We start from the raw sequence: 26,783 nt of genomic DNA on the forward strand, positions 1-26,783 counted from the left end.
ATGGCGTATCGGCTGCCCAAGCACTTGTACCCTTTGGTGGGGGTTGTCTTTGGTCTTGGGTCCCCTTGACCTGGGGTTGCCTGGTCCTGGGCAGATGTCTGACTCAGCCCGGCTTTGGGGGGGGTGGGCATGCTGGCAACTTCGGTGACCCAAGCACCTGGGCTGACCCACCTGCCTGGAGGAGCTGGGCTGAGAGAGGGCAGGTTGGTTTGTGAAGCCCCAGGGCAAGATACTGGGGGGCTGTTTGGGAGGGCAAAAGCCGGCCAAGATGGGGGAGCAAGCCCACAGAAGCATTTCATTGTGACTGGAGAGTGTGCCTATCTCCCCGTCTCGGTCTCTGCCCCGTCTGTCTGTAATGCTGGGGCTCCTGCTCAGTCTCCCCGCTCCTCTTTCTGATGCCTCATCTCTCTAGACCTCAGACTCCTTTGCCATTGGTCACATCATAAGAAGTATGTGTTTAGTAACTGCCCCCAGTTCCAGACTCCCCAAGGCTCCCGAGTCCCTTGGGGGTTCCTGGGTGATAGGAGCGTCTTCTGTTCAAACGAGGCGACTCTGGGTGGGCTCCTGGACAGCTTCAATGTGGGGACTGGTCACCACGGCTAGCACCTTGGAGCTTTCAGTGCCCCGCATCCTTTGGGGAGGGGAGGGAGGCTGCAGATTGGGCCAATGATCGATCATGCCTTCACAATGAAGCCTCCATGAGCACCCCTCCTCTACAGGGTGCAGAGAGCTTCTGAGTTGATGATACATCCATGTTCTGAGAAGGCGGTGTCCCCCGACTCCACGGGGACAGAAGCTCCTGCACCCAGGACCCTTCTGGACCTGGTGTATCTCCTCATCTGGCTGCTCATCATAATACACTTTACAATAAAGCAGTAAATATAAGTAAAGTCCTTTTCTCAGCTCTGCGAGCTGTTCCAGCAAACTATCGAGGCTGAGGCAGTGGGTTCTGGGAACCCCCCAATTTTTAGCCAGGTTGGACAGACATGCAGGTAGCCTGGGGATCGGGGAGGTCAGAAGTGAGCTTGTGTTTGTGGGACCGAGCCCAGGGACCTGTGGGGTCTGACACGAGCCCCATCGTCAGCTTCAGAACTGAATAAAGTTCCAGGATGGCTCGTGTCCAGGGTTGGAGAATTGGCTGTGGGTGTGGGGGAACCCCCACCTGGTGTCGGCAGTGGTGTGAGGAGAGGAAGAGCTTTCCGTCAGCATCTTTCTCTCGATGTGTCTTCCCATGAGACAGGCTCCCTGTCCCTCTCCCTACCTCAGTCCGCTGGTCCTGTCTTGGGTGAACCGGATCCCTGTAGCCCCTCCTCTGGTCACCCCACACCGAGGGGATTGCGGTGCAGGCCCGCAGGCCCCCAGCAGGCATGCGGCACCACTCTCTGACCCAGGTCTCACCTCCCAACCATAGTCCGAGAGTCATAGCAATACTTGGGGTGCCCAAAGCGTTTCCAGGGTGTTACTCGCATGGTCTTGGGCGCCGTTGTTATTCCTGGTTTTCAAATGAGGAAACCAAGGCACAGAGATGTTTGTAAAATGTACCCAAGCTCACGCTGCTGGAGGTGGTAGGGCTAGGGCTCAAACCCAGACAGGCTGGCTCCCAGCGGTGCCATGTCTCGTCATGATGGTGAGCATTTATTGAGCACCTGCTGTATGTCAGCACTTTACATCTGTGGTTTCTGAGGATTCACACGACTCATTTAATAATTACGGGGGGTCAGTTAATCCATTTGACAGAGGAGAACACCACGACCCGAGAATACTAGGTTGTTGCTTGGGTCATACAGCCTGTGAGAGCACACACAGGGCCTGACTCCTTGTTAGTCTGACTCTGCACAGCTGCACCGGCCCAGCTGCTCCTGGGTTTCTATAGCTGAATGACTAAGTCTGATGGAGTCTGAGGCAGGGAAACTTCTGGCAAGTCCATTCAGAACCACCAATTTGGTCTTTAGAGAAAGACCCTTGGGGCACGCCAGTGTGGTGAGACCTGGAAATCCTTTAAAGCTGTAAATCCCAGTTTTACCCTCTCTCACTCTGCCTTCTTTATTCCATGGGCTCAGGGGGTCTGCATGGGCCAACATTCTGTGGGACCCTCTCCCTGCTCTGGATATATACCTTTCTGGGGAGTTGATCCTGAACAGTAGTGGGGGGAGGGGCTTTCTCTGGGAGGAGAGGGGGCCTGACCCTCACCATCTCTGACCCTGGAGGCTCCCCCTTCCCCACAGTCATAGCTCACAGCACCCTCATAGCACCGTCTTTTCAAGTGGGAAGGGCAGGAAGGCATTCTTTACTAGCCCCATTTTACAGATGGGGGGGACTGAGGCTCAGGGCAGATGACCTGCTAGGAAGTGCCTAAACCGAGGTGAGTTTGCACGGCCGCTCGCTGCCAGCTGCCTTCTCAGAGCAGAAGTCTTGGACTTGCGCATACGGGGCACAGCAAACCCGTGTGAACCATCTCACTGCCCTGCCTCACAGGTAAGGAAACCAGGACTCAGGTAGGTTAGGTCATTTCTCCAAGCCGCAGAGTGCACAAGTGTCAGGGCCATGGGATTCAAACCCCCAAACTTTGGCTCCTTGTATTCCATTCACTGAGCCACCTCCCCAGGTTCTCACTTGACACAAGGGTGGCTCAGGGGCTCCCCACATCAGAACAGGGGCTCAGCTGGCAGGACTTGGGGAGTGGGATGCGGGACAGGTGGGACTTGCTGCATCCACCCCCTTCCATTCCTGTCCACCGCCCTCCTGCTCAGCCTCTAGATCTGCTGCTGACTGCTCTCGGCTGTGTGTGCATATGCACCTGCGGGTGTGTGTAATGTGGGTGACAACACTGACATGGATCTGTGCAAGCATGGGTTGAGTGTATTGGACCCAGAGCTCTCCTGGAAGGTTGTGTTTGTTTGTGAGCTGAGCATGCTTGTGTGTCTCTGTGGTCTTGCTCGCTGATCTTTGCTTCAGGGCCTCCAGGTTTCCCAGAAGAAGGGTGTGTGCACGTGTGTGTGCATACACACTCACAGAGGGTTCCATGATTTTGTCTACAGTCTATTTTTAGACTCCTTCTCCTATCTGTTATTTTTAGGGCCCAGCTCCTTTAGACTGGAAGGTTGAAGCTCCAGCCACCCACATCAGCTCTCCTCACCCCACCCCTTGCCCTGAATTGAGGGTTCCCACAAAGCTTTCTTCAAACTCTTTCTGGGTGACTGGTTTGTTGGGTGTCAGAACCTCAAGGAGGGGAGGCAGTAGGGGAAGAAGGACCAGTGGTCCAGAAGGAAGGGGATCGAGCGAGTGCAAATCCACCTTTTGGGTCAGCCAGGTTACAGAGGGACCTGGGTGGACGGCTTCCCCTGGGCCAGAGTGTCCAGTTGGGCCACACAGCTCCACCACCTGCTGGGAAGACTAGTTTGTCTTTCCAAGTTCCGGTTTCCTTCTGTGAGTGGAGATAATTAAACCCCACATAGTAGGCCAGTTGGGATGATAAACTATGTTAGGTGCTTAGCTCAGGTCTTGACACCCCGTAGGTGGATGACCAAGCCCAGGGGCCTGGTAGACAGGAGTCTGGGGGTGGGGAGGGCTCAGGGGGCAGCAGTCAGGCCTGGGCATCCCTGAACTAGAGGTGGGAACCCACCTGTTGGGCTGTCCTAAACTCCCCTTTCCAGGGTCCCCACACCTCCCGCACAGTGTGGTCAGTATTGCAGAGCAGAAGTGGGGTGAGGCATCGGGCCCCTGAACACCAGCCCTCCTCTGCAAACACATGCGCCTGCACACACACGTGCGCATACATGGAAAACAAGGCGAAGAGAATGAAACAGAGGGAGTGAGCATGGTTGGGCCCTTTGTCTCGCTGGAAATAGAAACTATTTATTAGCATCATTATTGATACCAATATATGTTAGATTTAAATCATACTAATATGCACCATAACGATAATGCTATAAGTACAGTAGCCCAAGGAATTGCTTAGTGATGAGCCCTGCCCTGTGGTGGTCCACTGATATTCATGGTACAGAAATGATCTTATTACTCTCTCCAGCAACCCAGTAAGCTGGGTAGTGTCACCCTTATCCACTCCAAGTCACTTTGTCAGAAACCTGAGGCTCAGAGAGGTCAAGCAACTCCCCTAAGGTCACACAGCAAGAATGAGACCATGGTGTGTCTGAGTCCAGAGCCCCACTCTAGACGCTGTTCTCGGTTGTCTCCACACTGTGCAAGAATCGTGGCCCTCACTCCCTTTCCAGCCCTGGCACTGGCCCCACCAGGTTAATCTACACCCCAGAGTCACTCACACACACTGGACTGTGGTGCTGAACAGACGCAGTGGGAGGGACCGAGTGACCCTTGGAAAGCCCTTGGTCAGGAGTCTGGGTTGCTAACAGCTCCAGCCTTGGATTTTCAAGGACCTAGATTGCCCTGTAATTTGGACAGGTGGCCTGGGCCACCTATCCTCGGTGTCCTTTCCTGCCAGGTGGGGACAGGCTGACAGCCTCAGAGCCTCAGCAGCATCTCTACCAGCTCAAGGCCGGCCCCCTTTCCCTTACCTGTTTCAGTCCCTGACCTGCCCCTCTGGGCCATCACCAACCTGGCTTCGTCCCTGCAGAGCAGCTGGCAGCCTAGAAGGCGGGGTGCACACGGCAGGCAGCTGTGGTGGGCCAGGGCTAGGGTCCTTGGAGGCGAGGCCGACGCTGAGGTGGCCCGTCGATGTGGTCCTGCCCTGCTGGAGCCAGGGGAGCTTGGGATGCCAGTCCCACTCTCAGTTGATCAAGATCTGAGCCATGGCCAGGCCACTTCTCCCCCAGAGCGCTCGGCCCCACCCCGGTGAATAATGCCGCTTGCCTTCTGGAGCCAGACCTCACTGGGCTTTGATGATTTGGGGGAGGGGGGTCGCATGAATGGGTGGGAGGCAAGGAAGGCTTACAGACTTGGCCACCCAGGCGTGGAGCCTAGAAATGGTTACACTGCTGGCAGGAGGTGTCTTTCTAAACCATCCCACGTCCCCCAGCTCCCAGTACCCGCCTTCCAGGTCTCCTAACCTATCCCTGACTCTCATGATTCCCTTCCAGGGCCTGGGGCTGGGGCAAGGTTCCTCCCCACCCCACTCCAACCACAATGATAATTAACCCCAATGAACCCCAGCAAATAAAGATGTGGATTGCAGAAGGGAGGAATCATAGCTGCCCCAGGGTGGGGAACTCCATAGGTCCCAGGGAGGCCAAGCCCAGCATCATCTAACACCATCCCTTCACACACACACCCCATTTTTGCCTGAGTAGGTTCACAGGCGTCCCATCCGTTGGGGCCTGGGAGGAGGGCTCACCTGTCTCAAGTTTGGACCAGTGTCTTCTTCATCATCTAATTAAAAAAAAAAAAAAAAAAACTTTTATCTCTTCCTTCTATTCTCCTGAGCCTGTTTTCTTAATCTTTCCATTCATCCAATCTATTCATTTATTCAACCAATGTTTACTGAGCACCTACTACGTCCCACACAAAGTGTATGGCCCCAGGGAATGGGTGTTGTCCGAAGAACAGGAAGGACCCGTGTCCCCGCCAAGCCCCATCCCCTTCTCTTCAGGCAGCCTGTTTTGACTCACACTGGCCTGTCCATCAGCTGGTAAACAAGGCGCTGTGCTGGGCAGGATGGGTGCGTGAGTGTGTTGGGTGGCAGGGGGGAAGTTACGGAGGAAGCTCAGGGAAACATAGGAAGATGTGCATGGGGTCTGTGCCCTCAGGACACCTACTGTTTATATGAGCCCCTCTCCCTGGGCACGGGAAGGCTGTGAGCCCAAGTCTGCCTGTGGTGAGGTTGGGGCTGCATGTCCCGATTCTGGCCAGTGGGATGCGGATGGAAGTGACACGTACCACTTCCAGATCTGGAACTCAAAGTGTCTTTTCATGTTTTCTCTTCCACCCCCACCCACCCCAGACATCGTTATGGCCCGTATTGGAGGCAGAGGCATCACCGGATAGAAGCCTGAACCCCCGAGTCACCACTCAGAGCAAGGCCAGCGGACCCATATTGGACTGTGATGTGAACAAGAAATAAATCTGTGTTGTATTTACCGCTGAGATGCTTGGGGCTGTTTGTTACAGCAGCTGGTGCCACTTATCTTGACTCATGCAGGCGGATGACACAGACCCGGGAACATGCTGAATCCTACGATCACTGGCAGGCAGTGTGTGACAAGCGGTGTCTAACGCTAGCTGGCAGATGATGAGGTCAGGGCAAGGAACAGACACCAGAGTGGGAGTGCCTGGCAAACAGTAGGTGCTCAATAAAATTGGTGCCATGTGTGAAATACACGGGAACATGGGAGCTTTGTAGGGGTGGCTGAAGTCACCAGCACCCTGGAGGATGGGTGGGGTTTAGATGGGGTGCGGGAGTAGAAACAATCACCCTGGGAATGAAGGCAGACGTAGGAAGGAACAACAGCTTCCCAGAGGTCAAGGAGCAGCTACTCTGGCCCCAAGCAGACGAATAGTCAGAGGTGGAACTAGAGCTTGGAGGTGCTGAAAGGCCATGCTGAGCAATTGAGACCTCAGGCTGTGGGCCATTGCTCTCCAAAGTGGGGTGCACACAACTGTTGGGGTACACAAAGAAAATGTTAAAATGCCCATTGATCTTTACCTCACTTTTTCAAATGCCTGTGTTTTGCATCCATGAAGATACTAAGCTCAGAGAGGTTGAGTAACTCACCCAAAGCCACACAGTTACTAAGCAAGTCCAACTCCAAAGCTGTCGCTCTTCACATATGCTGAGTCTTATGCAGAAGGGCGAGGGTTTGGGTGGGGGCAGAGGCAGGTCTAGGAGAGGCCGGCTGGGAGGAGAAGACAGGCCCCAGCCCTGGCTGCAGCCTTGGCAGCAGGACAGCGGCCCACTGTGGGCAGAGGTCAAGGAACCTGCCCAGGCCTGCTCTCTGGGCCCCGGGGCCCTGTCATGAGAAGCCACGCAGGGAGCCTCAAAGGTGCAGACCTGGCTGGCCAGTCACAGTTCTTTCTCACTCCCGTGATTAGGATCCTGGAAGCAGGGAGAGGCGGGATGTGGGGCCGAGAGGTCAGGATGGGCTGATAGGGAGGAAGGAATGGGGAAAGAGTCTGGGAGATCAGGTGCTTCTCCCACCCTACAAGCTCAGCTGCCATCGCCCATGGCCAAGGGAATGGAGGTGCCACCCCAACTTGCTGTCCCCACACTTCACTGTTGCTCCACTTATGGGTGACGTCTGCCTTCCAATTCTCACCTCTAAAAAAAAACCAAAACCAAAACAAAAAAACACTTTACCAATCAGAAAAATAAAGTGTTTTAATTAAGATGGAATATACATACAGAAAAATTCACACATAATAGCAATATAGCATGATGGACTTTTATAAAGGGTTACCAACACCCAGATCAAGAAACAAAACATTCACCAGCCCCCCAAACCCTTATGTGTCCCCTTCTGGTTACTACCCCCATCGTAACAGCCATCCTAAGCCTGTTTTTGAATTTTATATGAATGGATCTTTTTTTCTTTTTTCTTTTCTTTTCTTTTCTTTTCTTTTCTTTTCTTTTCTTTTCTTTTCTTTTCTTTTCTTTTCTTTTCTTTCTTGGAATTTATTTATTCATGAGAGACACAGAGAGAGAGAGGATCATGCCCTGAGCTGAAGGCAGATGCTCAACCACGGAGCTCCCCAGGTGCCCTTAATATGAATGGAACCAAGTGGAGTCTGTGCTCTGTTGCATCTGGTTTAGGTTATTCAACATTAGTTTCGGGCTGTATAATACACCCCGGCATGCATATTCCACATTTCATTTATCATTGTAGCATTGGGGGATATTTGAGTTGTCCCCAGGGTTTGCCTATTTTGAGTACACTGGCTATGGCTCTTTCTTTGCATTTCTGTTGAGTGTATGCCTCGGGCATGCCCGTGTTCAGCTCTAATCAGGCTCTTTCCATTTAAAAAGAGAATCTGGGGCACCTGGGTGGCTCAGTGGCTGAGCGTCTGCCTTTGGCTCAGGTTGTGATCCCGGGTCCTGGAATCAAGTCCTGCATCAGGCTTCCTACAGGGAATCTGCTTCTCCCTCTGCCTGTGTCTCTGCTTCTCTCTGTGTGTCTCTCATGAATAAATAAATAAAATCTTTTTTTAAAAAATGAAAAAAAAAGAGAGCATCTGCTTCCTATCTTGTTTTCACTTTAGTCAACTCTACTGAGGTATAATTAACCATAATAAAACGCACCCGCTATGAGTGTGCAGGTCGATGACTTTAGACCAACATACACACCTGTGTGAACATGACCACAGGAAGATACGGAACATCTCTATTCTTCCAGACAGTTTCCTTGGGTCCCTTTGCAATTACTGTCCCCCACTCACTCCTCCCTGGGCAACTACTGATTTGATTTCTATCGCCGTATAATAGTTCTACTATCCTTAACCTTCCTATAAATGGAATCATACAGTAGGTTCTGGTCTGTGTATGGCTTCTTTCCCTCAGCATTCGGTCTGCAGGGCTGCGTCAGCTTATCCACACTGTTTGTCCATCCGCACTGTTGCCTGCACCAGCTGCTCTTTTATATTATGGGTGTTGTTTGGAGGTACCCGTGTGTCTGCCCATTCTCCCGTTGATGGACATTCGCGCTATTTCCAATGTGGCTATGATGAACAACGCTGCTTTGATCATCGAGATACACATTTTTTAAAAAAGTTTTATTTATTTATTCATGAGACACACACAGAAAGAGGCAGAGAAAAAAAAAAAGAGAGAGAGGCAGAGACACAGGCAGAGAGAGAAGCAGGCCCCATGCAGGGGGCCCGATGTGGGACTTGATCCTGGGACTTCAGGATCACACCCTGGGCCAAAGGCAGATGCTCAACCACTGAGCCACCCAGGCATTCCTGAGATATACATTTTTATGGGGACACATGTTTTTATTTCTGTTGGTTGAAGATCTGGGAGCTGCCTTGCTGGGTCATAGGATAAGTGTATATTTAACCTTAACAGGAAACTGCCAAACTGTTTTCCAGAGGGGTTGTATCGCCTTGTACCCTTGTCAGCCCAAATGAGAGGTCAGTTGCTCCACACCCTCTCGCCAACGTTTAGTGGTGCCTGGCGATTGGCATTTAGGAAATAGCAGGTCCGAAGGGCTAGCTCATAGGGGATTTTAATCTGCATTTCCCTAAAGACTGATGATGTGGAGCATCTTTTCATGGGCCCACAGGCCATCTGTACATTTCCTTCGGTGAACCGTTTATCTCAGTCTTCCAGATTTTGACTTACCCCTCTTCCATCCTACAACACCCCTCCCTTGCCATCTACATCGTCAGTACCCTCCTGTTTTAGGATGCTGAAACAGTCTCCAAATTAGTCTCTTGCACTCCAGTGGGCTACTCCGCTATGCCTGTGACCCTTCCTGAACACATTATGCGAGTCACTCCCTTGCTCTAGAGGCTGCTATGGCTCCCTGGGCCTTCAGGAGCAAGCCCCCCTTTCTGTCTGCCATTCTCTGTACCCCAGCACCTGGCTCCGCCCCTAACAATCTCCTAATCCTCTCCATGTCTTGAAGACCCAGAATGCCTTGTCCTCTTCCTTCTCAGCCAGGTTTAAATCTGCCTCTCTCCAGGGAGACTGCCAGCCAGCCCGCCCCACCCATGGAAGTTCCTGGCTCCTGGAGCTCTTCTAATGCACATTTTGCCTCTGCTCCTGTTTGACACTTAGCATTTGCTTCCTTTTTTTTTTTTTTTAAAGAAATTATTTATTCATGAAAGAGAGAGAGAGAGAGTCAGAGACAGAGAGAGAAGCCAGCTTCCTGCAAGGAGCCTGATGCGGGACTTGATCCTGGACCCTGGGATCACAACTCCAGCAGAAGGCAGGTGCTCAACCACTGAGCCACCCAGGCATCCTTTCAGCATTTGTTTCATAACAGCGTCACTTAGATATCCAGGGGGAAGTGAGGGGATTCTTGGTACTTTCTTCCTACCTTGGTAGGAAGTTTCCTAGTTTATATGATAAAAGCCATGGAATTCCACCTTTATATAATTATATTATCATATTGCATATTAATATCAAATATGCTTTTTAAAATTGTACATGTCTGGGATCCCTGGGTGGCTCAGCAGTTAAGTGCCCGCCTTCGGCCCAGGGCGTGATCCTGGAGACCCAGGATCGAATCCCACATCGGGCTCCTTGCATGGAGCCTACTTCTCCCTCTGCTTCTGTCTCTCCCTGTGTCTCTCATGAATAAATAAATAAAATCTTTTAAAAAAATAAATAATTAAAAAATAAAAATTGTACATGTCCCCTCCCTGAAAATTCTAGTATATCTGGGGGGAGGACACCTCCCCCTTCTCAGTCTTAAGAATCTGATATAAACAAAAGATAATTGAATTTGGAGGAGACACCCTGGATTTGAGTTCTAGTTCTGCCATTTAGTAAATTCGGGCTGGGTGTTGGGCAGATCAGTTAATCTCTCTGGGCCTCTGTGAATCAGACGGGAAAGATATCATCCTTGCGGAGTTGTGGGGAAACACAAAACCTAATAAGGATACAGAAGCGGAGCATCTGGGTGGCTCAGTGGTTGAGCATCTGCCTACGGCTCAGATTGTGATCCCAGGGTCCTGGGATCGAGTCCTGCATCGGGCTCCCTACAGGGAGCCTGCTTCTCCCTCTGCCTGTGTCTCTGCCTCTCTCTGTATCTCTCATGAATAAATAAATTTTAAAAATCTTAAAAAAAAAAAAAAGGAGACGGAAGCCAATGATGAAGCTATGAGGATCCAGACTTGTCCGTGTGTGTGTGTGTGTGTGTGTGTGTGTGTGTGGTGAGAACCGGTCTGTTAGATTGTAAGTCCCTTAGAACACTGACCTGGTAAAGAAATCTTACCCTTTTCTACGGAATCAGAGGGATAAGCTCATAAGAATTCATGAAGGAAGATGCCATGGTAGACACCAGGAGTCATTCATTAGTGTCCCTAGCCTCCTCACCGGGCTTTCCTCTACCCCCTCTTCCTCTTGCTTTTCTTCCTCCTTCCCAAAGATCTCTGAAATGCTGCTGCCCTCATCATGCTGGACCTCATTTTGAAAGGGGGGTTCAGTATGAAACCAGGGAGAATGTAAAACAAAAAAAAAAAAAAAAGAAAGAAAAGAAAAAGGAGAACAGATCCCCAGATGCTGAGAAGGGAGTCAGCAGAGCCCAGGGGTTTGTGTGGGGAGGACCTCCAGCAGCTCCGGGTGGGGCTGCCCTGGTGGGAAGGGACTGGGGCAGGCGTTGCTCCCAAGGCAGGGGGGTGGCTGCTGTTTGCCATGCCCCTGGGTGCCCCTGAGCAAGTGGAACTACAGAGGGATCCACCCGGAATGATGACCCCTGGGTGTGTTTTCTCTATAGTTATGCCTTTCTCTATGGTGATTCCTTTTAGAGTTTCTCACTCCAAAAATCACTGGGCTGGAGGGCCAATTCTCCATGGGTCACTACTGTTAAAGTCGAGGACCAGAGGGACCCCCGCGCCCCCGTCTGTCTGGATGGAGTGAGTCCCTGAACCTTTGGTCCTAAGAATTCAGAAACGGTTTTGTGCCAGTAACTGTTCTGGCTGCGGAGGAAGCGGCCTAAACAAGGGTGACGAGGTAAGGAAGGCCCCGCGGGCGGGCGGACGGACGGCAGTCTTGGAGGCGCGCCGGGTCGCGGGGAGCATCTGCCAAGTGCTACCAAGACACAGGCACAGGCTGGAGGATTAAGATGCTACGGCCGACGCCAGGCGCTGCGGGGACCCGGAGACCGCGGGGAAGGTGTCTGAGGTCAGGCGGTCAGGTGGCCCTGGGGTGGCTCTCCACGGGGTCTCGCCCCGGGGTCCTCCCCGCCCCGCGCATCCGCCCGGCTCCTCCTCCTCGGGACGTGCCCGGTGCCCCGGGGGGCCAGGCCGGGTCGCAGAGGCGCGCAGCAGGAGGCGCTCGGGTGCCCGGCGCGCACCGTGACACCGAGGGCGGGTGTCCCCAGCCGGCGCGTGACTCCGCCCCCGCCCGCCCCTGCTCGCGCCGTGCGCCTCGGGGCGCCGCACGCCGTCCCCGACTCCTCCTGGGTCGCCGCGGCGGAGCCCATGGAGCCGGCTCGGGGCGCCCCCCGGGGGGACGGCGGGGGCGAGGCGCTGCTGGCCGAGCTGGAGGCGCTGGTCCGCGACGTGGAGAGGGCGAGCTCGTGGTGGGAGCGCCACGGCGTGGACTGCGCCATCCTCGCGCTCAGCCTCCTCTCCCTGCCGGCCGGTGAGGGGCACGGGACGGGGCGACAGGGGGCCGGGCTGCGGCTGCGGAGGGGGCCGCGGGCTAGGACGGTGGCGAGGGAGATGGGGACCCCTGGGGACCGCGGCCTGGGGGAGATGTGCGTACTGCGGGGACCCTAGGAAGGACGGTTCGCCCCAAGTCCGAAAGTCTAGTTGCAGTGTCCTGCCACACGTCCCCAGAATGGGCGCTGGAGGGGGAAGGCCTGATGGCTTGAGGGGGAGGGAGGATTTTGAGAGGGATGAGAGGGACTGGAGGAGGGGAGGATGTTCCACGGGGGCACACCAGGGATGGAGCTTCCCCGGGACCTCCCCTGATGGGCACCTGCCTCGCTGCTGCCTCTGGCAGCCCCCAGGGCTTCAGCCCGCTTTGGGGCCAGGGTGTTTGGGCCCAAATCTCCAAGAGCTGGAGGAAAAGCCTGCCCCCCCCCCCCGCCCCCCATCCCCATTCTCCTTCCTCCATACAGGGTTCTTATGCCTGCGCTCCGAGAATGTCGTGGTCCTTGGGCTGGGCATCACCATCCTGGGTGTGTGCCACTACACACTCACTGTCAAGGGCAGCCACCTGGCCACTCACGGTGCACTCACAGAATCTAAACGATGGAACAAGATTTGGGAGCTTTTCTTCGTGGAGGTGAGCCTGGCTGGGGTGAGGGTGACTACGGGTACTGTGTTGGCATTGCTCTTTCTTTTCTTTCTTTCTTTCTTTTTCTTTCTTTCTTTCTTTCTTTCTTTCTTTCGGGATTTTGCTGTGATTGTCGCCGTCCGTGTAAGGTCCTTCATACGTCTCCTGAACTTCCTTCCTTCCTTCATCCTTCATTCATTTCTTTCCTTCGTCCTTCTTTCTTTCTTTTCTTTCTTTCTTTCTTTCTCTCTTTCTTTCTTCTTTCTCTTTTGTAATCTCATTGTTCCATGGAAACATGCAGGTGTGCACAGCTGTGTGTGCCTATGTGGACAGGCCACTGCAGCTGTTGGTATGTGTATCTAAGTGTGCAGCACGCTCTAGTCATGTGTGTGTGCATGTGTGCATAGCCCTAAGCCCTTGAGAGGGGGCTTCACTGGTGGGTAGAGAGCTGCGTGAGGAATGTATTCAAGTCCACTTATGGCAGTGCACCTGGCCTGGGCACCCCTGTTTCTCCTGGGGGCACCTACTTGCCTCTCTGTAGCACTGGACCAAGTGGTGATAGAACCTCCTCCTCTTAGCAGGACACCTGCCCTGGCTACCACCTTTGGGGCCTCCTGGTTTCATAGGAAAATGTGAACCCCGGCCAGGAAAGAGAGAGGGGACAGGGGCCTAGAGTGTCCCAACTCCAGAACATGCCCCTCTGATGCTTGACGATGGCCAAGCCATCCTGAGGACGCCCTCCTCTCCTGACCTAAGCCTTCCCTGACTTCCTTCGACTCCCTCCCGATTCTGCCTCACTCTTCTCACCTGTGGGCAAAGCCAGAGGTTTCTGGCCAGATCGTCCCTCTCTCTGGGTTGGTGTCAGGCCTTTCCAGTTCCTCTGTGGAACCTACCCCCTTCCGCTCCCCCCTTCCAGGTAGACCTTTGCCTGGCCGCCCAGATCCCTTAGGAACAAATATGAAAGCTGGCCCCAAGCAGTGCTTTTCTGCCACTGGTTACCATGACCAATTAACTCAGTTTTTAACTTGATGTAGCTTTATGAAGGTTTCTATACTTAAACACGCATGCACAGACACATAGATGACATTTTATAGTTATACATCTCTTACCTAGTGCTCTCCATCTTCCCTCTCTACCCTTCCCCTCCTCTCCCACCTGTGCACATTTCTTTTTTAAGATTGTATTTATTCATGAGAGACCCACAGAGAGAGACAGACACAGGCAGAGGGAGAAGCAGACTCCCCGTGGGGACCCCAATTAGGAACTTGATCCCAGGACCCCGGGATAATGAGCTGAGCCAAAGGCAGGTGCTGAATCACTGAGCCACCCAGGTGTCCCCCTGCTCACGTTTCTAAAGTGCTAAGAACAAGAGGAACCTACAGGTTCCTGATCCTCAGGGTCCATTTCAAGCTATTTCCCTTCCCAGGGATCCCTGGGCATTGGTGCTAGCCAGACTCTGAGGCCTGGAGCTGGGGTCAGATGCCCCCTTGTTTGTAATCATGGGCAGGGGAGAAGCAGGGAACACAGCAGTTAGGATTAGCTCTGTGTGAACTTTTCAAAGCTGTCCTGAGTGCCAGGTGCCCTGGGGGCACCTAAGGATGAGTGAGTGCTGTGGATTTTGGACTCTTACAACAGGGAATTTGACTGTACAGAGGTCAAATTTCACTGTGCAGCTGAATGACCTGGAGGCCCAGGCTTGTTGGAAGAGAGCGCCCTGGCCACCCTATGTACCAGGTTCCCCAGGTGAATCTGATACCCACCAAAGTCTGAGAATGCCCTGGCTTCTGTTCTGGGGAACAAGGCAGCTATGGTGGATGCCGAGAGAAGGCAGGGAGCTGAGGACACCTCTACTGAGAAGCTTCGCCAGCTTCCCCAGGTTCCTCGCTGAAGAGCGGCAGGGAATCAGTGTCTAGTAGACAGGCCCCCAGGGCCTGGCCTCACCTTTGTTTTTTTGTATGTTCAGCTCGTAGCACCAGGTCAAACTCCTGGTAGGTGTTTTGTCAGTGGTTATTATGATGACTCTGCAGGTGATGTGGGGGAAAGGTCCAGGAAAAAGCCAGTGAGTGGAGGGTCCTGTCTAGAGGCCCGTGAGCCCCCTGTGGTGGAGGAGGTGTGGTTCTCCCCTCCGTGTCCTGACTGCTGGTGGACACGTCACACGTGGTTTGGTTCTGGCTATGCCCCTGCCGGGGGTCTCCCCATACCCCTGGCCTTAGTGGGCCAAGTGGAATCCTCAGGCGGGATGCTGGTCTTGGCAGCCAGGCAGGGCCCAGCGTGGGGGCACAACCTTTGAAGTCACATGCCCAGCCCCGCTGGTCGCCTGACCTTGGGCAAGTTACTTAATTCAGCGTTGGCTTCCTCATCTAATAGAAATAATAACATCACTGGCCTGATGGAGCCAGTGCGAGGATTAAATGCGACCTCAGAGATCTGGATTTAGGGTATACGCCTGACTCTTGGATGCTCCCCAAGTGTTGGCGCTGCTCCTTTTTTCTGGAGGGAGCATGCCGTCAGCTGCGAGGAGAGGGTTAGCAGTTTTGCTGTTCTTGTCTGTTAGTGTTGTTTGTGTTTTTTATTTTTTTTATTTTTGTGTGTGTATGTTTTAAAGATTATTTATTTATTTATTTATTTATTTATTTATTTATTTATTTATTCATGAGAGACACACACACACACACAGAGGCAGAGACACAGGCAGAGGGAGAAGCAGGCTCCATGCAGGGAGCCTGACATGGGACTCGATTCTGGGACTCCAGGATCATGCCTTGGGCTAAAGGCAGGCGCTAAACCGCTGAGCCACCCAGGGATCCCCCTGTTGTTTGTGTTTGACAGAAAGGTTCATGCATTTTGCCGAGCTGGACAGATCTGAGTGTGAGTGTGTGAGTGTGTGTGTGCACATCTGCTGCCCACCACCTGTTCTCTGTGAGGATGTGTTCTCGCTGCCCGGGACACTCCTGGACCCCCGACTCCCCACTTCTGCTGTGTCCTGTAGTCTTCTCTCTTTGATCCTCCTCTCATTGGCCACCTGTGCTCCACCCCAGCCTTCACCCTCAAGAACTTTATTACAAGTTACATGTGTGTAAGTGTCCTTACTATAGAATGGTCTAGTTTTCTGGTCTGTAGCCCAGGGCGTCAGTGAGTGTCTTTGGTGTCCCCATGCACCCAGGTTTGGCCAAGTTTGTCTCTGGGTCCACTGGCTTGAGCTGCAGGGTGGGATAGGGGCCTGATCCTCTCTGACTGCTGGGATCTGGGGGGAGGGGCAGGCAGGAGGGACAGCGCAGTGACACTCCAGTTGTGGCTGTTTCTTTGAGGTATCCCCAGTCATACACCCAACCCGCACTAGAGTGAGCTTCCCATTTCTGGTCTACATGAGAACGTTCTGTTCCTCCTGCTGGTGAGCCTCTGAGCCTCTCCCCAGTCCAGTGATGGTCCTGGCTTTCCCTGCAAGAGCACCTGCCCCTTCTGTCCTAGGTTATGTGATGAGACCACAGGAGGGTGGGGGCAGGATGGGGTGGGCAGGGCAGTCCTTGGTTTTAATCCCACAGCTTGAGAAGGATCAACGCCCCCCCCCCCCACCCCGCAACGAATCTGAGGGCTTTACGGACTTCTCTGTATTTCACTCACAGTCAAGTTGCTTCCTTAGTAGGGACACCTGGGTGGCTCGGTGGTGGAACATCTGCCTTCGGCTCAGGTCTTGATCCCGCGATCTTGGGATCCCATGGTCCTGGGATCGAGTTCGGGGTCAGGCTTCCTGCAGGGAGCCTGCTTCTCCTTCTGCCTATGTCTCTGCCTCTCTGTGTCTTTCATGAATAAATAAATAAATCTTTTTTTTAAAAGATTTTATTTATTTATTCATAGAGACAGAGAGAGAGGCAGAGACACAGGCAGAGGGAGAAGCAGGCATCATACAGAGAGCCTGATGTGGGACTCGATCCAGGGTCTCCAGGATCACACCTGGGCTGCAGGCGGCACTAAACCGCTGCGCCACTGGGGCTGCCCATAAATAAATCTTAAAGAAAAAAAAGTTGCTTTCTGAGTGGGAGAGAACAGGTCGATCCAGTACTAAGCTCTTTAGTGTGTCTCAACCTCAAACCTTCCTTCTAAAAGTTGGCTTTGTGCTGCAGGGGTGGGGTCACAGCTGATCCAAGGAAACTGGGGGGGCTGGCTCTGCCCTGAGGGAAGGGGTGTCACACAGGGGAATGTCATCACCTTTGCTGGAGTCCCATGTAGAGCTCAGAAGCCCCAGCCTGGGCCCGATTCTCAAGTTCAGTGTGGCCATTACCTTCTGGGCTGTCTCTAACAGCCACCCAACTGTGGCTCTCTGTCCCCTCCCGAATCTTGTGGGGCATTGGTCTGAGTATGCCCGACTGTGATTTTTAATTTTTTTAATTTTAAAAATTTATTCAGAGGGCAAGACTAGATCTGTAGTACAAAATATACTTTTGTGAACAAACAGACTTTAGTTTTGAAATAATTATAGATTCACAGGACTTGGCAAAAATATGGCAGAGAGGTCCAGGGTACCCTTCACCCAGCTTTCCCCATTAGTTACATTTATATCCTTTTTTAAAAAATATGTTACTTGGGGGATCCCTGGGTGGCTCAGCGGTTTGGTGCCTGCCTTCGGCCCAGGGCATGATTCTGGGGTCCCGGGATCAGCTCCTGCTTTGGGCTCCCTGCATGGAGCCTGCTTCTCCCTCTGCCTGTGTCTCTACCTCTCTCTCTCTACCTCTCTCTCTCTCTCTCTCTCTGTGTCTCTCATGAATAAATACATAAAATCTTTTTTAAAAAAGGATGTTATTTATTTATTTTAGAGGGAGAGAGAGAGTGTGTGTGTGAGTAGGGGGAAGAGCAGAGGGAGAGAGATGAGCAGACTGCACTGAGCATGGGGCCCGATGTGGGGCTTGATTCCAACCACCCAGGTGCCCCTTTTTATATAACATTTATATTTATTACAAGTTACATGTATATGAGTCTCCTTCAGTAGCCAGACCAGAAAATTGACATTGGACTGTGTGTGTGTGTGTGTGTGTGTGTGTGTGTGTATCTCTGCCATTTTACCATGTTCAGATTTGGAAAATGGACTTTCAAGTAGCCCCCACCCCACTGTCCTCAGCTTTGGTGTAGCTTCCTCAAAGATAAGCCCAAGGACTCTGGGAAGAGGGTCTCGTGGCAATCCCTACTCCCGTGGGTCTATAAGGCCCGGCTCCTGGTGGCAGGGACCGTGGTGGCCTAGCATATGGCCCTCGGAGGCAGAGGACCCTGGAGCAGGGCCAGGGAGTCATGTGTGGATGGCAGCCCAAGTGTGAGGACTGCAGCCTTGAGGGAGGAGCTTGGGGAGGAGAGGGCAAACTCCCCATTAGCACGATAGTGGCTCCCCAGCAGGGTGAGGACACCCTGCTTGAGGGGGGGCTCCGGGGCTGGGACAGCGTTGGTCCAGGCTGAGTGGCAATGGGCCAGCAATGTTGTCCACATCACTGAGCTGCTCCTCCCTGACAAGTCCTCCACTGGGTGCTGGGGTCACAACAATGACCCAGACCCACTTCTAGTTCCCCAAGGGCTCATAGTCAGGTGGGGAAACAGATACACATGAATGACATGGAAATAATAAAATTCCCGATTATATCATCGGACACTTACTGGGTGCTTACTGTGTACTTTATGCGAATTGTTGCATTTAGTAGTGATGCCTCCCTGTGAGTGGAAGCTGTGATTACCCTCACTTCATAGATAAGGAAACACTGGTCTGAGAGGTTAAGTCACTTGGCCAAGGCTGCTCACCCTTAAAATGTGCAGCCAGGGATCAGGGCAGGTGGAATGTGACAGGGGCATCAACCAGGTGTGTAGGGTATGAACACAGAGAGAGCACAGAAAGCACAGGGAGCACATGGCAGGGATAGGACCAATATCTCCAGATATCTTTGGCTGTTGTGACTGGTGTGTGTGTATGTGTGTGTGTGTGCGTGTGTGCATGTTACTGGCACCTAGTGGGTAGAGCCCAGGGGTGCATCTGGGATATACTCTACAAGAAAAGAATTGGTTGCTTATCTGAAATTTGAATTTACCTGCGGATCCTATACTTTATCTGACAAACCTATTGCTGAGGCCCGGGGAGCCCCAGAGGCCCCCACCACCCTGAAGCCAACATGAAGGGGCTGCTCAGCTCCTCGGAATCAGTGAGAGAGGGCCTGGAGGGAGCCCGGGGCCTGTCCTGCCTCAGGGCAGCTGGCCCGGGACAGCAAGGCACCTTTCCGTCCCATCTGGTCCATGCTTGTTTGGCCCCTGCCCCTGTGCCCACTTTGGCAGTGATCCCACCATGCCCTAAACCCTAAGCTGGAAACCTGGTCATAGCCCTTAATCCCTCTTGCTCCTCCCAGATCTGTCCCTCTTGCCTGTCCCAATCCCATTCCTTTTCCAACAGCCTGCAGCCATCACCTGTCTTGTCCTGCCCCTCCCCTCCCAATCCAGTAGAATGACCTGTTTACATCCCAACTTTGCATCATAATTTTATTATCATGGGTTTTAATACTGCCAGGTCATTGTTCGTTTAAAAAAATAAAAGGGCAGCCCGGGTGGCTCAGCGGTTTAGAGCCACCGCCTTCAGCCCAGGGCATGATCCTGGAGACCCGGGATCAAGTCCCACTTTGGGCTCCTTGCATGGAGCCTGCTTCTCTCTCTCTCACTCACTTTTTCTCTCTCTGTGTGTTTCTCATGAATAAATAAAAAATAAAAAAAATCTTTAAAAAAATTAAAAAATAATATTCAAGGGCATGGGAATCCCTGGGTGGCTCAGCGGTTTGGCGCCTGCCTTTGGCCCAGGGCGTGATCCTGGAGTCCTGGGATTGAGTCCCACATCGGGCTGCTTGCATGGAGCCTGCTCCTCCCTCTGCCTGTGTCTCTGCCTTTCTCTCTGTGTGTCTCTCATGAATAAATGAATAAAATCTTTAAAAAAATATTCGAGGACATGTAAGAGATCAAGGACCTCCCAGGAGGAAAGTGGGGACCTGGGGCTTCACTGAGGTAGGAAGAGCTGTAACTGCATAGTTTTTGAATTCTGAATTATATAAATATATTACCTATTTGAAGGGTCAGTTTTTTCAAACCACCGCCTTAGCTGTTAACTATCTTTGGCCCTCGGCAGAGGTCTGAGGGTGCTTCCGAGTGCAGACAGCCAAGTGAAGGAATAGGTGAACGAGGAGATACTTGGGGTCCCTGACGCTGAGTGGAGGGAAGTGTCAAGAGGATGTGCCCTGGTGCCTGCCCCGTGCATACTCTGGCCACTTGCAGTGCCTGAGTGCTGCTAAGAGACCGGGGCCCTTAATTAATTCTTCCTGAGGGGCACAGAGCATAGCCACAGGAAGAAGCAACACCTAACTTAGGGCGCCTGGCTGGCTCTGTTGATGGAGCGGCTGCCTTCGGCTCAGGTCATGATCTCAGGGTCCTGGGATCGAGCGCTGCATCTGCAATGGGCTCCCTGCTCAGTGGGGAGTCTGCTTCTCCCTCTCCTCTTCCTCCCTGCTCGTGCTTTCTCTCTCTCAAATAAGTAAATAAAATCTAAAAATATATATGGTTTCTTAAAAAAAAGAAAAAAAAGCTGCTTCTTCCAAGTTCCATGGGGTAGAACTTGAGATTCCAAACACACGCTCGCAGGCCTTGGCCAGAGGCAGGCTGGCCTCTGAGGGGGCCCAGCGGCCCCCAGCTGCAGCCCCTCGCGCCAGGGGCTGGAAGCCTCTGCCTGGAACTGGAACCAACCACACGGCCCCAGTGGGCACGTGCTCTGGAGACCCGAAGGCCTGGAAGAGATGTCAAAACAGGTGACAAAAGCAGCGAGCACAACCCACCCCTGGGAGAGTTACCTCCCTGAAGAGCAGAGCCCTCGTCCTGCCTCCAGGGCCGGGCTGTGCCCGTTGGGCAGGTCTGTCTGCGGTACAGCTTCCGCGGAGCGTCCTTGCTGTGCCCCTCGGTGTCCTTGGCTGGAGCTTCCGGTTACATTTTCGTGCCGTTTTAGTCCAAGTTTCTGCAGATGGAGCGTGAAGACAATGTCTTTCCTGATTTGTCTTCTCCTGGCTTTGCCTCTGCTGCCTGGATCCAGAGCCTGGGGACCCGCTGCCTTGTAGTTGGTGGCTCGTCTCAGGGGTCTGTCTGATGGCTTATCTTGGGTGGATTCTGGGTTCAAATCCTACCTCTGCCGCCTTCCTCCCTGGGTGACCTGGGGTGGTCACGTGGCCTCTCTCTGTCTTGGTTTCTGCTTCTATCAAGGGTGGATCATAAGGCCGCTGACCCGCTGGGCTTGGAAGATGAACAGATGACACGTGTGAGGTGCAGGGCACTGAGCACTCGGTGAAGGCTGTTCGGCTGTCTTCACGAGGCTCACAGTGATCCCAACTGGGAAACTCTTGGTGTTCTGGAAACAGGCAGGCGGCCTCTTCGACAAAATTAGCAAAATCTTCTGGCCTGATTAAAATATTGGAGGAGGCTGACATCTGCATTTTCATTTGCATGTATCTGCATAAGAAACACCTTAGTGCTGCTTTTGCATTTGGAACCACTGCCCTCCTCCGAGTCCAGAACTGCTGTCCCGCTGTGGCTCCTGGGCAGTTTGGAAGAATCCCATGAGGATGAGGACAAGGGCGCAGACCAGAGGAGTCGGCCCTGGGGAGCAACTCACACTCAGCCCCCACCCGGGCACCTGGTCCTGGTCGCCACCCTCAGGGACATATCACTCCTGCACCCCTCCCCACACTGCCAGGGGCTCAGAATGCAAAGCAGTGCTCTGAAGATACAGAGGTTTCCAAGAGAAACAGGCACAAAATAATTGCAATAGGGTGCCAAGAGCTTTACCCCCCTGACAGCCCCCTCAGGCCTGCAGGCTTGCCCGGGTGGTCAGTGGCAGAGTGGCAGCTGGGGCTTCCCAGTTGCTTCCCACCTCCAAACACTTAGCATCGCCACAATGAGTGGGTGCAGCTCTTTTGACTGGCTGCCACCCTGTGGTCATGGATACCTGTGAGCTGATGGTGTGGGTAGCTGGGGGGTGTGAGGCAGGGAGGCCCTGGAAATGCAGCTTCGGGGGATGGTGGGTGTTCTCAGGGCTTGCAAAGGTCCTGCTTTGCTTGACTGTGCCCGACATGGACTCCGGTGCCCTCTCTGGCCCCTCCTCCAGGTATGCTCTGCCTTCAGCGCTGAGTACGCCAAGTATGGACACGTCAAGATGCACCACGGTTACACCAACGTTTTGGGCCTGGGGGACTCAAGCACGTGGAGGTTGCCTTGCCTCAACCGCTATGTGTACATGTTCCTGGCTCCTCTCTTGATCCCCATCATAACCCCACTGGTGGCTGTGGGTGAGTATGCCAGGGCTGTGCCCTGGCACGACCTGCTTCCCCGCTTTCCTTACTTCTCCTCCTGGCTTCCCGGAGGCCCGAGACAGCCATGCAGGGTGGAAGGGCCCTGGACCCAGGGCCAAGTCTGGCTCTGCCACTTACTTACTGGCTGATGACCATCAGCAGGTAATTTAACCACTCTGACTCAGGTTCTCACCTGGTCCTCAAGGGTGGTGTGAAAGCACTGTGAGGTCATGCATATAAAAATACTTCGCACATGCCTCAGGTTACACTGCATGTTAATATCATGGGAGCAATATCATACGGCGGAAGGAGGGGCGGGAGGGCAGCACACCTGGGTCCCAGCCCTGGGTCCCTGCGACTTACTAGCAGAGTGGCCTCGGTCAAGTTGCTTAATACTCTGCTTCCATATCCAGAAAATGGGTGGACGTACTTTTCGGGACTGTGTGGATGCACTCTTGGCCCTAGTTAGCTCACTAGTTAGCAGCACTGGGGCCGCAGGGAGCCGGCTTGTGTCCGAGCAGCACCTTGCCCTCCCCTGACCCCGGCACTCTACGTCTTGCTCCCTCTGGCAGAGCGGCTGAGGAAGGTGGAGCTCAGGTTGGCTGCACGGTCGCTGGGCCTGATTTTCCTGGGCCTCTATGCTCACTACTGGGTGCTCCTGAACGTGTCTGGCTTCAGGAGCCCTGGCTCGGCCCTGCTCTGCATGCTCACCACCAGATCCCTGCTGGCCCACCCTTACCTCCACGTGAACATCTTCCAGGTGAGTCCCCCCCCCCACCCCCCCCGCTGCTCTCCACCGACCGCAGGCTAGACTCAGTGTTCTAGGGAGAGAGAGGGGCATTCATTCCTCCACTTTCCACCCCAAACTCTCTGTGGGTTATCAGGTAAAGAATTTGCTTCTCTTCAACACTGGCTACCATTCACATGTGGATGGTGGATGGAAGATTTAAGAAACTTCTACGCCTTTGGCACTTGATTAGGTGCTGTGGAAGGATAAGTGATTAAGAAGGACCCCATTTCCTGCCCTCGGGGCACTTACTGTGATAAGCCCAAGTGACATGAGCTGTGGGCCATTACAGAGGCCCCAGTGCAGGCCACGAGGCTGGAGAAGCCAGAGACAGGAGGTCTCCATGGGGGGCCAGGGGCTCAGTACTCAGATCCAGGGTCATTTCCATATGGATGTGACCCTGCTCCCTGGACATGAAGCCAATGATGACTTCATCTCAAAGTGCACTGCTCCTGGAGTCATCCTGCCACCTGCCTGTCCTGCTAGTGCAGATGCTTCCATTCACTTCCAAACCCCTTAGGGGAGGCATTTATCCATACTTGTTGAGTGAAAAACTGCACGAGGGTACACAAACTTGATCTTGAACCCTGAGCAGGATTGTGACTGGTGCAAAGAAACCAGGGAAGGGTCTCTCCAGGAAGAGACAAAGGCATAGTGGCATTAGAGCAAGCAGTGGGCAGTAGTGGGCATGTCAGTACCATGAAGTCCAAGGGGCATCCAGGCCAAGCCCCTCATTTGTACGGATGGAGACAGAGGCCCAGAGATGGGTGAGACTGAGTTCAGAGCACAGGCGGAAGAGTCCCAGCCTCCTCTCGCCTCTCTGGGTCCTGCCAGGGTGGGAGTGAGGAGGCAGAAGGACCCACTGGGTCCCCAAGTGGTAGGTGAGGATGTCCAGGGCAGGGTGGGGAGGTACAGGGCCGCCCGGCCCAGCCCTAGGGTGTGACCCCCGTGTCTGTCACAGCACATTGGGCTGCCCATGTTCTCCCGGGACAAGAAACCCCCCCGGATTCACATGATGAGCCTGGGCGTGCTGAACTTGCCGCGGCTGCCTGTGCTGGACTGGGCCTTTGGCCACTCCATCATCAGCTGCCACGTGGAACATCACTTCTTCCCCCGGCTCTCTGACAATATGTGCCTGAAGGTAGGTGGGGATTGGGCTGGATGAACCGACTATCCGAGGGCAGAGGGAGGTGACCCTCAGGGTCCACCTGAACCCTGGGCCCCCTGGCTGGCCTGGCCTGAAGTACCCTGGAAGTCAGCCCTGTGCACAAGCAGCAGTGTGCGTTTCTGATCAGAGATGTGTGGGTTTCTTACTCCCACGGTGACTCTGGACAAGTTAACTGAATGTCGAGGGGCTGCAGCTTCCTCATCTGGAAGATGAGAGTAAGCAGTGCTTGCTGGCAGGCTTTAAGGATGAAAGGAGATGGACCTGAAATGCTGGGTACACAGTATGTGCTTGGTCAAAGGGAGCCCCAGTTTTTATTCCCTATGCCAAGGAGGACTGTCATGGAGTTGGGCACCCTGGGTGAGGGGATGTGGATGAGAAGCCCCCGACCCCTTTTCCTTGCCTGCTGGGAGGGGAGAGGTAGGAATCCCACCTACCCCTGCTGCCCCTCAGCTCCTCCAGAGCATCATGGAACCAGGAGACAGGGGCTGGGGCCGAGAGGAGGAAGGGCTCCCCATGGGGAGGGGGTCTTGGCTCAGTGGCCTCTCTTGCCCATCTCCTGGCAGGTGAAGCCCGTGGTGTCCCAGTACCTCCATGAGAAGCAGCTGCCGTACAACGAGGACTCTTACCTGGCTCGCTTCAGGCTGTTTCTCAGTCGTTATGAGGAGTTCATGGTACAGACCCCTCCCATCACCGAGCTGGTGGGACTGCAGTGAGGGGTGGGCAGCACAGTCACCCTGCACCCCCTCCCTGCCCAACCTTAGCCCTCTTGCTTCTGCTGGCCTTCCCTCCGCCCAGGAGGGCTTGGGCCCTTCCCCACTGCAGTGGCTGCTAAGGAGCCCTCTCCCTGGGGAGCATAGGGAGAGGCTACTTTTGGCAGACTTTCCTGGTTTCTCAGCCAGAGAAGCCTCTGCAAGGCAGAGGCTCAGCAACTCCTGAGACCTGCACCATCAGTGAAATCCAAGTGTATGTGTTTTGTGGGGAGAGCATTCCAGGGGAACTAAGGGCATAAATAAGAGTATAAATAGTTTTGAGCTTGACCTTGGCTAGCTTGAGAAAAAATCTGCTTTGTTCCATGATGTTTAGAAGGGGTGGACCCAAAAGAACTATCAATTGCAAAGAGAAAAATTACTGAGAAGGTAGTCAAGGCTGGAGGGGGGTGATGGGCATAGGGTCTAGGGGACAGGCAGCCTTTGAGGGGAGATGGCGGAGGACAGGGTGCAGATACAAGGATTTGGAATCAGGAGCAGGGCTTGCCTGTGAACAGGCGCCTGCAGCCTGAGAGGGAGGCAGGGATACAGAGAATCACCGATGCCAGCCAGAGGAAGAAGGCAGCGTGCTAAGACACCACTGAGAGTCAGCCCAAAGTGGGCAGCCTGGAGAGAGGGCTGGGGGCCACCCTAACCTGTGGCTGGATGAGAGGGCGCAAGGAAGGGCCCCCAGCTGGAGGCAGAGGGAGGGACAGAAGAGGCCAGGCCTATGACAGGAGCCAGAGCAGTTAGTCCAAAGCACAGTTTCTTATGTTGGCAGTATTGACATTATGGCCAGATGGTTCCTTGTCACTGGGCCCTATCCTGGGCATCCTAGGATGTTTAGCAGCATCCCTGGCTTTTACCCACAGGGATGCCAGGAACCCAAGTTGTGACAATCAAAAATGTCTCCAGACATTGCCAACTAACTGTCCCCTAGGGGGCAAAATCATCTCTGGTTGCAAACGTGCAAGTCGTGTTTTAGCACACAACTGCCTTGTTTTTCAGTGAAGCCCTGGACAGGGTGGAGGGCTCTCATGCTGGCTCTGATGCTGGGAAGGCTAAATGCAGCCATTGGGATGGGCAGAGGGGTTAGACAGCAGGCCACGCCGTCCTGTCAGCCTGGTCCTGGTGGAGAACCCATCTCTGGCCCCCTAGATCCATTCCCTACCCTACTCTTTCTCCACCCTGCCTTCCTCTACCAAAGACCACAGCTGCTTCTGTGCGGTGCCCTTTCCCACAGCTCTCACTACTTTTGAAACTGCTTCCTCCTTTTGTTCCTTCGGGCCCTGGGTGGAAATGGCTTCCAGCCGTTGCTAGCCAGGGGGGCTTCACCATCCACTGGATCCTGCCCACACCTCTGTAAGAAGTTCCTTCATTAAACTCTTTTCAATCAGCCCTTTTGAGTGTGCCATCTGTTTCTTGCTGGGAGGCTGATAGAGCAGAGTTCTGGATCCAAGCAGCCCTCTTGGAACAGGAAAGGGTTGGCAGCCTCCCCAGCTGGCTGCTTTGCTATACGTTACTGCTGCTCTTTTGAAATGCATTAACAGCTCAGAAGTGGCCCTCGGGTCTGGGAATGTGATTAATCAAACTGCTAATTCTCCAAATGACAAAATGCAATGTCAGAAAAGGTCCCATTGCATAGTCCTGGCTAATGACCCAAACCATCCTAATCCATACCAATGACTCATTATTATTGATCTGGGCCTGAGTGGGGAATGGGCAGCCCTCGTACCAGACCTGGCTGTACCACAGGAGCCTGGGAACAAGACACTTGATTTCTTTGCGGCTCGATTTTCTGTCACTCTAAGGATGTGGGCTGGGAATGCAATGGGGGTTGAGAGGGAAGGAGGGGGTGATAGGAGAGACTCTACAGAGACCTAAG

General features: G+C 53.6%; 1 protein-coding gene across 1 annotated transcript; it reads left to right on the forward strand.

The window, feature by feature from the left end:
• On the forward strand, positions 1-26,296 carry FADS6 (fatty acid desaturase 6). The gene is made up of 7 exons (XM_038549489.1): positions 1-26; positions 11,877-12,217; positions 12,699-12,865; positions 22,014-22,194; positions 22,770-22,957; positions 23,946-24,125; positions 24,716-26,296. The coding sequence occupies exons 1-7, from the start codon at positions 1-3 to the stop codon at positions 24,863-24,865; spliced, it is 1,233 nt and encodes a 410-aa protein (XP_038405417.1). The 3' UTR covers positions 24,866-26,296.
• The last annotated feature ends 487 nt before the right edge of the window (positions 26,297-26,783 follow it).

This window comes from Canis lupus, chromosome 9 (assembly GCF_011100685.1).
Source record: "Canis lupus familiaris isolate Mischka breed German Shepherd chromosome 9, alternate assembly UU_Cfam_GSD_1.0, whole genome shotgun sequence".
NCBI classification, from domain to species: Eukaryota; Metazoa; Chordata; class Mammalia; order Carnivora; family Canidae; genus Canis; species Canis lupus.